Genomic DNA, 14,205 nt, shown 5'->3' with positions numbered 1-14,205 from the left:
CCAATTAAATTTTTTATTATATATATATATATTAATTACAAATATTTCTATATTTATATATTAAAAAAAGGTTGGAGATGAATCTCCGCAGGGATCCATTTTCTCGACGAAGAAACCCCATCCACGTACCTGCCTTTAATTGCAGGGTATGACGGGATGGGAGAAATACCCAGGGGAGGTGATGGGAGACTTCCGTTGCCAACCCTAGATGGAATGCACCCAAAGAAGTGGTGAAGATGTGAAATTGTGCGAGAGTGTAGAGTATGAGGTTATTGTGTTGGGACGTCCGGTAGCGTCTTAGCATATTAAATTAATAAGTTAAGAAAAGGAAAACAGGAAAACAAACATGTTGTTGGTCTAGAAATGGAAAAACGAGGTAGGTCAGTCAGTCAGATGATGACGACATTTGGTTGAGAGTCTTTAACTTAGTAAATAAGATCTCAATCTTCCCTGCTTCTCATCTCTGCGTTTACCCCATTGATGTAGAGAAAGATGAAGCTTCTTACTAGCAACCAGAAACTCAAGTGCTTGAATTGGCTTCAAAATCTCCAACACCAATTCCTTCAACGTATTCAACCTCAACTCATCCGCTTTCTCCATAACCTCTCTCATCACTTTCTCATATTGCTCCAACGCCATCTTCGTCTCTTCATTCTCCTCCCCAACCCCCTCCATCTCCTTCGCAACAATCACCGCTATCGGCTGATCCGCCACCTCCTCCTGCGAGCTCGCCATCTCACTCGTCAGTTTCTCCTCCGCTTTGATTGTCCTCATGTGTAGCCCATTCACACGCACCATCTGGGTAGGAGACAGCTCCCCTATACCTCCAACATGACAACTGTTGTTGTTTCTTACGCCTTCCAGCCACTCGCCCAAGCGCGCGTCCGCTTCACTCCCACAGAGCGCGTACACCAAGCGAATGAAAATGGAGGGGCGACAGCCGGCGATCCAGAGAAGGGAATTCTCCAAGGAGGTGCACCAAGTGGGGGCGAAGAAAGGGGAGACGTCTTCTTGAGCTAAGTGCCTACGGCTGCTGATGTAATCTTCGAAGTGTGTGATGCAATTTCGGATTAGGTTCTTGTTTGTTTCTTCGTGGTTATGGGTGTGAAGGGATAGGAGGAGGTGGGTTAAGTCTTCGCGTTGAAGTTGCATCCATTCCTGGAAGCAGCACCGGGAACGCTCCTCGTGACTAGTACTACCGTCGTCTTCTTCTTCTTCTTTCTTGGTGCTGCTACACCTATCTGTTGCCATCGATATGGATGGATGGATGGGGTTGTTTTTCCTTTTTCCTACTAATGCTTCATTTATACTGCCTCTTTACTTCTGCCCACCCACCTGGTGCCACAATTATAAGCTGCCACGTCTTTACTTCTTTCTTTCTATTTTTTGTCATTTCTGTACTTTTTTTTACTTTTATTTTTCTATTTTCCAATTACAATTCACACCTTCAAGTTTTACTTTACCAAATACATTTAGTAGGTGTATATTTTATTTTTTTCTTTAATGTTTTTTTTTCCCTATTTTGAAGGAGTTGGGTTTAATTTTTGTCTAGTAACAATGTATTTGATTTTACTTTTTAGTTTGAAGACTTAATAAGCAACTTGTTTCTTTCTTTGGAGTGTTTTTTCTTTCTTTCTTTATTTAACTTTTTTTTTATTTTAAAAAATATCTAGTATTTGAATTTAATTTTTATTTGTTCTCTATATTTCAAAATTTAGTTTTTATTTGGTCCCTATATTTCAAAATCTAGTACTTTCTATACGGTCTTTTGTTTTTTTTTTTAAGAAAGAATTTTTTGCCCTATCAAAATTAAAATGGCCACATCATCCAAAAATCAATCGAAAAATCGACCGTTTGTGATGGAATTGTCAGAGTATGTCAAAATTTGCGGGATTTTGGATCTATGACCAAGGATTAGGAGTTGAATCTCCCATATATTTTGGTTTAAAATTAATCCATTATCATCCTAGTTAGCCTTTCATTAAGTCACTAACAATTATGTTATCTCAAGGATTAAAATTGCACATTATTGAAATCTTAGGGACAAAAGTATTAGATCTTGAAACATAGGAACCAACTACAAACTAACCCAAAAACCTACGGACCAAAAGGGTTTGTTTTTCTTTTTTTTTTTTTAAATCTTGAGTTGAGTTGAGAGAAATATCCAAGAACTTTGTCAAATCCTAGTAATTTGTGGTTGTAGTTCTAGTTGTTGTATCCTATTGGGATACAATAGTTATCGTATGCTTGCAGCCTATGCATACCAAATAATTTTCTTTAGGACGAAACTTCTCATAAACATACTTCGACTACTTATTAATATTTCCACAATGATGGAGTTCAAATTATCTCATAAGTAGTTATTATAATGTATTTATAGAGAGAGAATGTTTGGAGTTTACTATTTTTCTCATAGGATGAGATGGATCTTTACTTATAATAATAGTTAGGTAAATTAGTACAAAAAATATATTTAGCACAACAAAGCAAAGAGAGAATTGCATACTTTCTTGAGGCTATTAGTGTATGAGAATATTTATAAGGTCCATTTATGACTCTGTTTAGAAATGTGTGATATCGCTTGTGTCAAAATAGGTGTGATGGTCGAAGTTGCATAGAGCTAGAGATAAATTTGACTCCATTTTCTCTTTAGTAAAATTGTATAAATTCGAATGATCGACTCGAAACTCATTTGAAGATGCATAAACTTCAATCATATTTCTATTTCATATAGTTTTTAGATTCATCGGTGAGTTTGAGTCTGTCTTATGCAACCCAAAACAATTTTATTTTACATAAACATATAATTATTAAATATTTAGAAAAAAAAACAGAACAAATAAATTGTCATGTATTTTAATTAAATTATTTTGGTTAACGATGGAGATTGAAGTGGAGGATATTGTTGTGCGTGCAATGAATAATGGTGTTGGTGGCTATCTTTCTTTTAAATGGATTACAAAAGTTTAAAAAAGAGGAAGAAGACGAGAGACCACAGAAATCGAAGAGTTCCAGTTGATGCTATGGGTCTTGGAGTTTACACTGAAAAAGTCGGACCTAATTCTTCCAAACTTTTGTTTCCTTCTTCGGTATTAGTATTTTGGACTCTTTTCTTTTCTTTCTAGAATCAATTAAAATCAAGATTTAAAATATCGAAATATCAATGCGATGAAAATTTTATTTTATTGATAATTTTTTGATTTGGGTGAATATTTTGAAAAATATTATAAAAATAAAAAAGAAATCAAAAGATAAATTTATATTAATAAATAAGTATTTTATAATTTTCAAACGAGTAAACATATCTATTATTTATATTTTATTTTATATCAGTAATATTTTATTGTTTAATTATTATATTTCGTGAATTTTTCTACGATAATATAGAAATCTGACATACTTGATAACATCAAAGCAAACAAATAAAGTATTGATTCACTCCTCATATCAATATTGAATTCTGGTAAATGTGGAAATATCAATGAAAATATCTACATTTCGATAGAAATTTAATACTAGAGTTAAAACCTAGATTGCATTGCCTAAAACTATTTTATTCTTTTTTAATTATTTAATTCTCATTTTTTTTTTCCGTTAACGTACCATTTAGTTACTTTCTGTTTTAGTCTAGGAACAATAGAAATTCTCATTTATGATAAAGTTTTATCAAATTATAAAAATAATCATGATAGATGCAACTATTTATGATAAAATTTAATCAAATTATAAAAAGGACAATAATCTTGCTGCACCTAATCCTTCACAGTTCTTTTTTATACATAATACAAAAATTAAAAAATCAACTACTATATTAAAAAAAAAAAAAAAAATCACTCAGCAGATTTTCATTGTGTAATAAATTTTTTCCTTACAAAAATCAAATTCTAACTTTTAAAATTATAGAGTGTTTAGTTCGATGAGTCGGAATTAGAGGGAGGAAATTGTGAACTCCACACTTTACTTGATCCAATGAATTTGTGGATCGTACGACAATATCAATTTTATGCTTTATTAATTCTATATAATGTAGCCTCCACGACTTCACAATTTCATTTATTTTCCTAAATATCTTTATAGGGATGTTTATTTATTATTTAATCCGATTATATATATATATATAAACGTGTAAAGATGGTGTATATGTATATGAATTAATACAATCCAAAAGCAAAATTAGCAAGATTTCTGTCCAACATAAATAAATATATATTGTTGAGTTAAATATAAATATGCTATTGAATTGAAGGGGAAGTCTCGAGTGTCTTTGGACACACACGATGTTCTGCACGTTTCATAAAAGACGTGCATGTGCGCCGTTGTTTTTTTCCCCATCAGCTTGTCAATCCGCACGCGCAACTCACGTGATTTGAGTTTGGTTTGTATGCAAACAACTTTTAAAATGGTAAAGAAGATCTCATTTGGCAATATTCGATACTTTAAGTTAAGAAAATAATGACTTTTAATTTATATGGAAAGTGTATGTCAGAAAATTTCGAACCAAACTTCAAATTTACATAATTGTACTGAGAAAATTAAACTCCTCACATATTCTAGAATAATTAAATTTGAATTCAAATTTCGTTAATCTATTGCTAAAACACATGAAATCATAATTACCTATTTTTTTATTTAAATTTATTGTTACAATAGAATTATAATGTACTTAAAAAAAAGAATTATAATAAATAAATTAGAAACAAAAAAGGCCAAAATAGATATAATAACCAATTATTAAAGTTGAAGGAAAAGTGGGTATATGTTCAAAAAATTTCTTGCTTTATAACTTGTTTTATATACAATAAAATCGAAAAAAAAAAAAAAAAAAAAAGATAGAAAGGGAGAGAATAGGTACGTTGAACTTTTTTAGATTAAAAGTTGGAATTTTTCGAAAAATTTTGAAGGAAGGTTTACTCTCCTAAAATCGAATGAATCTGACATCTTTTTTATTTTCAATTTATTTACTTTTTTAGATTGAAAAGTTGAAATTTTTCGAAAAATTTGAAGGAAGATTTACTCTCCTAAAGTCAAATGAATCCGACATCGTTTTTTATTTTTAATTTATTTACTTTTTTAGATTGAAAAGTTGGAATTTTTCGAAAAATTTGAAGGAAGATTTACTCTCCTAAAGTTAAATGAATCCGACATCGCTTTTTATTTTTAATTTATTTACTTTTTTAGATTGAAAAGTTGAGATTTTTCAAAAATTTTGAAAGAAGGTTTACTCTCCTGATATCCTTTTTATTTTCAATTTATTTATTTTTATCTTGTATTTTCATTGCTCACTTTTGAACCTGAAAAACTTACTTAAGATTTGTTGTTTCTTAAGTTCAAATAATATGGATAAAAAGCTCAATATTTAACGATGTAATTGTTGTTTCATTCTTTGGTCGAATTGGGTAGAACGTTGTTTTTTTGTATTATTAGAAAGATGAGGACGACATATTGAACTATTATAAAATTTACCTCCTAAAAGGCCAAAGCTTCGGGCGCCACGAGGCAAATGCTCACATCACCTTAGTAATGCATGTGACGTATATGTTCATTTTATTTTATAGTCAAATTATAGATAGAGATGTAAAAAAAATAACCAGGTCCGCAGGATCCATCCCGGACGGACCTAGGAATTTCCGAATACACGGAGAATAAGGGAGAGAGTGGAGAAATTTTTTCTCGTTTGCAATTCGGAGATAGGGAATATAATTTCCTAACCTCCCACGACTTTTATCTATAAATTATAAATTTATAATATATTGTATACTTTGTTAAAATAATTATAAAAATTTTAATGATTTAAGTTTAAGACTTTATTACTCTAATTTCTTAAATGTTGTAGTATTTAAAATAGGATGTTCTAATGGTTGAATTTTAATTTATAAAAATGATGAGAATTTAGCATTTTAATTATATGTTTTTAAATTGAATGAGTACTATTGCTTTTCTTACCAAAATTAATACTATTTTATTTAAATGAAAATTGTATTGGATATGTTTAAAGAATTGTTAAAAATATATATTTAATTGAAATAAAAAAAAGTTAGAAAAAATGATGGCAGGGAAATTTTCCCCGAACCCCATCCCAGCGAAATCTCTGTGGGAAGTCCCCGAACCCCATCCCAGCGAAATCTCTATTGTTGTTACTTTGATGAAAAAAAATGTAAAACCGCTATTGAATTTGTGAGTTTACTTTTTATTTATTACTTGTTTTTTTATATTTGTATTATTCTAAATATACTATTTTAATTACTTATATATTGATGTTAGTAAACCTATCATGTTAATTTTTTTAATAGTTGTTGAATTCAAGAATATTTAGATATTGATGTTAGTAGTTTTTTTCTATATATTTTAATAATCTTATTTATATTATGTTAGAGACCTACCATGTTAATGTTTTTTTTTTTTCATTTTAAATAATATTAATTTTTGTTAGTATTAGTGTTATTCTTTTAGTATAGTGTATTTTAAAAAGTTTAGTAGTTTTTTTTTGTTATTTAATCCAAGATTATTAATTTGAGTGATTTTTATTTTATATATTTCTTATAATTTTCGATTGTTTTAGTATTTAAGTTTGATTTTCAAAGTTTTTTTTTAATATTTTGTTTATATTTTTGTTTGTATTTAAGTTTGATAATTAGTAATCTATTATTTTTATTCTAATATTTTAATTTTTTAGTATTGTTTTTATTTAAAAAGTTTAGTAGTTTTTTTTTCTTAATACAAAATTATTAATTTTAGTGGATTTTTTTAATATATATTTCTTATAATATTCGATTTTTTTTTAGTATTTAAGTTTGATGTTAAAAATTTTTTTTTATTAGTTTTTAATATTTTTAATATTTTGTTTATATTTTTGTTTATATTTAAGTTTGATAATTAATAAAATAATTAGTAATGTATTGTTTATTTTATTTTTATAATATTTTACTTTTTTTAGTATTAGTGTATTTTAAAAAGTTTAGTAGTTCTTTTTGTTATTTAATACAAAACTATTAATTTGAGTGAATTTTTATTATATCTATTTCTTATAATATTAGATTGTTTTAGTATTTAAGTTTTGTGTTCAATGTTTTTCTATTAGTTTTTAATATTTTGTTTATATTTTTTTTGTTTGTATTTAATTTTGATAATTAGTAAAATAATTAATAATGTATTGTTTGTTTTTTTTATATAATTCTACATTTTAAGTATTAGTGCATTTTAAAAAGTTTAATAGTTTTTTCTTTTGTTATTTAATACAAAATTACTAATTTGAGTGAATTTTTATTATATATATTTCTAATAATATTTGAGTTTGATATTCAAAGTTTTTTATTCATTTTTAATATTGTTAATATTTTGTTTATTTTTTTTTTGTTTTGTTTGTATTTAATTTTGATAATTAGTAAAATAATTAGTAATGTATTGTTTGTCTTTTCTTTTTAGAAAATGGCGGACAATTGTTTAGGATTTATGTTGTTTATAAATGGTAATGTGATCGATGGTGTTGATGGAGTTGATTATGACCAACCACTATGTGGGAATTTTAGTATAAATGTGAACAGTAGGCTTGTTTTTTTAACAATTTGTTGAAATGGTAGGGATCACTAGGTGTAGATATGAGAGCAATTCAGTTAGAAATAGTATATAAACATCCTAATCCAACACCATTAGGATCAGTAAGGTTTATGTCATTCCCTATTCCTAATGAACAAGCTATGAACTTGATGTTCTCAATCACGATGTCACTCCCAAATTTATTACATTTATATATTAATGTGAGTAGGGTAGGGTTGGATATAAACTTGAATGCACACACTACAAGAATTTTGGGCTTTAATGTCGGTTGAAAAAAGTGAAATTGGATGTATAATGTCGATTTTTTTTAAAGCGGATCTTTAATGTCGATTTTAAACCGATATTGTAGGGGTACCTTTAATGTCAGTTTTAAACCGACATTAAAGACCCGTTTAATTTATTTCACTTTCTATTTTTCCCCATTTTTTTTATTTCCCTCTTCACTCTCCCTCTATTTTCTTTTTCCTCTCATTCTCACACTTCCCTCTTCAGACCCTCTTCTTTCTCACTTCTCTCTTCCAAACCCTTGCCATTCGTCTGTTGATCGTGGGTGAAGAGTCTGTCGTGGTGCAGATCTGGCCTCCGTGCAAGTCTGTTCATCGTGCAACCCGCGCCGCTGCACCCAGTCGTGCGCGTCTCATCAGTCGCTTGGATCTACTGCTTGTTCCGTTGAAGCACTGTCGTTCGCGTGTCTCCGTCACGCGCAACACCAGGTTTGTTCTTGGCCAGCTGCCGCCATCCCATGTCTGTCGTGGTTCTCCGTTCGTGTCGTGCTACCATCGTTTGTGGGTGGATCTCGAAAGAAAAACGGTAGCAGTGGAGAAGAAGAAGGAAAGAAAAAGAAAAGAAGAAGGATGAAAGATGAAATACCATCTCGGTTACTTCGGTAAAGTTGGCTTAGGTACTTGGGTAACTTTTAGTTTATGATTTTGTTTCCAAATTAGTTTTGGTATTTCTTGTGGCGTTATTCGAAGTATTAGATTAATATTATCAAACTTTGTGTTTCTGTTTTCTTCACTTTGAACTCAGTCAAGATTTTGAATGTGTTTCTTGAATTATTATTTTTCTTGAATGTTATACATTGTTAATCTCGCTAGTTTAGTAGGCTTTCTATATCATTATTAGAGTCGTTGAATGTGTAGAATGCTACTTGGTTGTCTCCATGTAAATGTAAAATATGGTAAATCAAATCATTGTCGATATTTTATATAGAGAATATCAGTTTTTACTTGACATGCTAGCTTTTGGCCATTTTTCTACATGGTCTCTACTCCCAATCTTTTGATATGAGCCATCCAACTAGATTAGTAATATTGTATCTATTGATTTTTTGATAGATACTTGTAGAAAAATCATCTAGTTTCAAGGCTTTTTTTTTCATAAGTTATTCCAAACACAATATTTCACTTGGGAGAAACTTTCAAAACCTAAACCTGAAATATTGTATGATTTAAGATTGTACTCACTTTTGCTATTGTGTTGTTGTTTCCAGGTTGTTTCTATAGTGGACACTTTGAACAAGTGGAAGAATAAAGAGGCAAAATGGGTATTTGGGTTTGTTTACTTCAAGATTTTTTTTCTAGTTTAGTACTTCAAAACTCTCCTTGTAGGTTTCTTCAGACATTCTTCACGTAGGGTAGTGTAGGGATTTGTGGAGTCATTTCGTAATTCTTGAGAAATAGAACTGTTATGCAATTGTTAAAGCAAATCGAATTTGAGATTTCCATGAGCAATGAAAAAAAGATTATTCCAAATCACAATCATGAATGAACATTACATTTACAGTCGAATAGAAACAAGTGGTTATACAATTAATAAAGAAATTACAACATGAATAACTACAAATGAATAAAGGGAAAACTCTACGAACATTTAAAGATGTGTCTCCATGCTCCGTTGCGCACGATTACTCGAACAACAACAACCTCGAATGCTCGATCTACATGACCGCAACACAGCAAGAACACTTCACGCTCGTCCTCAACTATCACCGAGGTCACGACTTCTTCAGCAACACGAACGACCTCCACAGAACCTCGAAGGTGTCGAGTTGAGTATGACACCACCAACAAGGTTACCTTGGTATTCTCGGTGTGAGAATCCAGAGGATGGGATCTGTTCGGACTTGGAATGAGGTAGACGAAGGAAGAAACACCGATCGTGTACACGACTGGGCAAGTGGGAGATGGCAGAGACTTATCGTATAGGTTGATGCCCAATCATTTAACTAAAGCTAAGCGATTGTCTAGTAAAAGGTATGTGATCGTTTAGATCATCGTTTAGCTCGGCCTGTCGCCTACAGACACTACACGATTATTTACTTTGGGCAAGCAAACGTCTAGCAAAAGCTATGCGATCGTTTAGTGAATACTGCATGATCGTTTAGCTCGCCTAAGCTACCGTTTAGTAAATCTGTATTTACTTGACAACTCCATGAGATCCTTTTTTGTGAGAGAGAAATCTCAAAACAATTTTCAACCTTTTGTAAAACTTACAAAAATTAGGAAGACCATTTTCCTTTTATCTCACGGTTGCCATGAAAATCCAATAACCACCCACTCAATTGGTTATTAAAGAAAAAAAATTAATTATCCAATAATTAATATTATTATAAATATAAATGATAACCAACTTATCAAACTATATTTATAACCTATAGTTTTAATATTTCATCTCATGAAACATATAAACCATAGTTCTTTTTCTTTTCCATGGTACTTAACGTAAATCTCATTTACATCAATCGTCCACTAGATGTATCTTATACATTATACCAATTATATCATATATAATCAAAATACCTCTTGTCAATTTGAACATTTCAAATCAACACCAAGAACTGATTCTCAACTAAATCCATTGAGCTACCAAGGGGACCTTATGGACCTGTAGCTTGAACCTCCAACGGTACGTGAATAACTTACTAAACTCTTTAGTCACAGGATCCAACATCCATTAATTGCCAGGCACTCCACTAAAGATCGATAGCTGAACTCTTCTTACCAAAGATATATTATGTGTCCATCTTAACCACACTAGTACAACAACACTTCACAGATCGCTCGTAAGTACAGTTGGGTCAATAACTATTATGCCCTTGTAGTTACATTTGTCTCTTTAAGTACCATTGATCTCTTTAATGAACATAAGTCATAGTCCTACTATGACGGAGTCTTCTCTTCCAAAGAGAAGTTGTGGCCACTATGTTCAAGCCCCGGAATCAGCTCTTTAGGGAGCAATCTCTCTACTTATCCCTCCTTTGGGAAATGAGTGAATTTCATCTTGTGGATTGAGTTCCTAACTCCCAGATCAGTCAAGTCCCCAAAAGGTTGGCATGTTGAGTTGACAATCTAGCCCTCTCACCCATACTAATCAAAGGACAACCTTCAAAGGCAGGAGCTCCCAAAACACTCAGGATTGAGGTTGTGTCACCTATGGTCATTTAGGTGAGATGCAAGTCTCTAGTATCAATGACATTATATACAGAGTCTAGTCATCTCGTGATCCCGGTCTGATGCAAACTCTTTGTATTGGACACCCCCGCTCACATGTCTTCACATGAATGGTTAGGATCTACCATCTGTAGTAGTTTATAACACTTGCAAACATCTACAAAGCAGGTCGTATCCATAGTGTCACAAGGATCAAGTGTCCCACCTTAATCCTTATACTACAAACCTATTTAGGTTATCACTTAAGGTATGATCCACTTGTATATCACATATACATGCTTAAGTTCACATAAGATACCCAATGAGCTTTGTTTATTAGATATGAGTAAATGCTAGAATTAAATAACAATTATTTTATTCATCAAACAATGTGTATCTTTACAAAACAACAAGACTCCGAGAGAATTGGGACACCAATTTCAACAATCTCCCACTTGTCCTAATGACTTGGGAGACTAATGTACAATACAATATAAAAACGTACAATATACAATAAACTAGGGTATACCCTAGTATCATCTCCCACTTTCACTGAACAAGATACCACATGTTCTGCAGACCCAGACTCTCCAGGTGACCCTCGAACACTTTAGCCGTGAGGGCCTTTGTAAAAGGATCAGCAATGTTGTGCTCCGATGCAATCTTCGTGACTATTACATCACCGTGATGCACAATCTCCCTGATCAAATGATATTTCCGTTCTATGTGCTTACCCCGACGATGACTCTGAGGCTCCTTCGAATTTTCCACAACTCTGTTGTTATCACAATAAAGAATGATAGGCAAATCCATATTTGGAACAACTTCCAAATCTGAAAGAAACTTCCTCAGCCAAACAGTCTTCTTAGCTGTTTCGCAAGCCACTACGTATTCAGCTTCCATAGTGGAGTCCGTGATGCATCTTTGCTTGATGCTTCACCAGACTACAGCCCCTCCATTCAGAGTAAACACTGACCCTGATGTTGATTTGCGAGAATCTCGATCGGTCTGAAAGTCAGAGTCCGTGTATCCTGTAAGAATCAAATCCTTATCTCCATACACGAGCATGTAGTCCCTCGTTCTCTGAAGATACTTGAGGATCGTCTTGACCGTCGTCCAATGATCAAATCCTGGATTGGACTGATACCGACTGACAATCCCTACTGTATAGTAAATGTCGGGTCGAGTACACAACATTGCATACATTAAGCTTCCTATAACAGAAGCATAGGGAATCCGTCTCATCTCTTCAACTTATTGAGGTATCTTAGGACATTGATCCTTAGATAGAATGATTCCATGTCTGAAGGGTAACGAACCCCTCTTGGAATCCTGCATCCTGTACCTGATCAACATTTGATCAATGTATGATGCCTGAGACAAGGCTAACCGTTTTTTCTTGTGATCCCAAATAATCTGGATCCCGAGAACATACTGTGCCTCACCCAAATCTTTCATTTGAAACTGGGCAGCTAGCCAATTTTTAATGTCAGTCAGATACCCTATATCATTCCCAATAAGTAGGATATCATCTACATACAGTACCAGGAAAGCTACTGAGCTGTTGATGGTCTTCTTGTAAACACAAGGCTTATCAACATTTTGGTAAAAGCCAAACGATTTGAAATAATGTCAAATCTGATGTTCCAAGATCTAGATGCTTGTTTCAGCCCATAAATGGACCTATTAAGCTTGCAAACTCTTTGCTCTTGATCTGGAATGATGAACCCCTTTCGTTGAGTCAAATAGATGGTCTTCTCAAGGTTACCATTAAGAAAGGCAGTCTTGACGTCCATTTTCCATATTTCATAATCATAAAATATGGCTATGGACAAGAAAATCCTGATAGACTTCAGCATGACAGCAAGTGAGAAAGTTTCCTCATAGTCAACTCCCTCAACCTAGGTATAACCCTTTGCCACGAGTCTAGCCTTAAAGGTTTGCAGCTTTCTAACTACACCTCTCTTTCGCTTATAGATCCACTTACACCCAATAGGTCTTAACCCATTCATGTTTGTCAACGTCCTCTATTGCTCTCTTAAAAGACAACGGATCCTCGACCTGATCATTTGTAATGATGTTTTGGGCTTCATTCAAACCCATGTAGCGATCCGGGGGTTCATAACCCTCCCATTACGTCGAGGCAGTCTCAACTCTTGAGCTAGTTGACTAGACATTCCGACCTCAACTACTCTTGTTGAGCTGTCGACCTGTTCAACAACTCTTTAGAGATCTCACGTAAAATGAGCTTACTTTGTGGATTATAATCCCTCATGTGATCTTCTTCCAAGAAGATAGCATTTGTGGAATCAAACACTTTGTTCTCACTTGGATCATAGAAATATCCACCTCTCGTTTCCTTGGGGTAGCCTACAAAGAGGCAAATCTTCGAACGCGGTTCCAACTTCTTTGAGTTAGTCGCTAGCACATGTGCCGGACAGCTCTAAATCCTGAAGTGGCGTAAACTACCTCTACGGCCTCTCCATAACTCAAAAGGTATTTTAGAAACACTTTTCGAGGGAATGTTGTTCAGGATATAATATGCAGTCTGCACTGCATAACCCCAAAACGAGTCTGGAAGATATGCATAACTCATCATAGACTGAACCATGTCCAACAAGGTTCTGTTTCTTCTTTCTGATACACCATTCTGCTGAGGTGTACCAGGGGCCGAGAATTGGGACGTAATCCTTTATTCTATCATATAGTTATGGAATTGGAGGTCCATATAATCTCCACCACGATCAGATCGTAGTGTTTTTATCTTCTTACTTAACAAGTTTTCAACTTCAGCCTTATACTCCTTAAACTTATCAAGGGCTTCAGACTTACGTTGCATTAGGAAGAGATATCCAAACCTTGAATAATCATCTATGAAAGAGATGAAATATTCATACCCACCTCGAGCTCTAAAATTCATCGAACCACAGAGGTCTGAATGTACAAGTTCTAAGGCTTCCTTGGCTCTGTAACCTTTTCCAGTAAAAGGTCGTTTGGTCATATTGCCTTCGAGGCATGATTCACATACCGACAAGGAGTTTTCTTCTAAACTCTTAAGAATTCCACTTTTCACCAACTTCTCAATCCTATTGAGGTTGATGTGACCTAACCTAAGATGCCAAATATGGGTGTTTTCCTTTGGAGAAACCTTTGGGTCTTTTAGCAATTGTTACCGTACTGAACATTTCACTGTTAAATAAGCCTTTTATGACTAATGGCC

General features: G+C 33.0%; 1 protein-coding gene across 1 annotated transcript; it reads right to left on the bottom strand.

Moving 5' to 3' along the window:
• Positions 1-235: 235 nt before the first annotated feature.
• Positions 236-1,251, bottom strand: LOC150034788 (protein DELAY OF GERMINATION 1-like). Its single transcript, XM_090316881.1, has one exon. It carries the CDS (start codon positions 1,249-1,251, stop codon positions 421-423), a length of 831 nt encoding a protein of 276 aa, XP_090173007.1. The 3' UTR covers positions 236-420.
• Between the last annotated feature and the right edge of the window lie 12,954 nt (positions 1,252-14,205).

This window comes from Benincasa hispida, chromosome 8, assembly GCF_027475165.1.
Source record: "Benincasa hispida cultivar pf3 chromosome 8, pf3_genome.v1.1, whole genome shotgun sequence".
Taxonomy (NCBI): Eukaryota; Viridiplantae; Streptophyta; class Magnoliopsida; order Cucurbitales; family Cucurbitaceae; genus Benincasa; species Benincasa hispida.
Note: the sequence above shows the minus strand (reverse complement) of the source record. Positions and strands in the feature narration are given on the sequence as shown.

Bases quoted from the DNA above. Each gene is read 5' to 3' on its own strand.
- LOC150034788 (XM_090316881.1), bottom strand. From the start codon at position 1,251: ATGGCAACAGATAGGTGTAGCAGCACCAAGAAAGAAGAAGAAGAAGAC.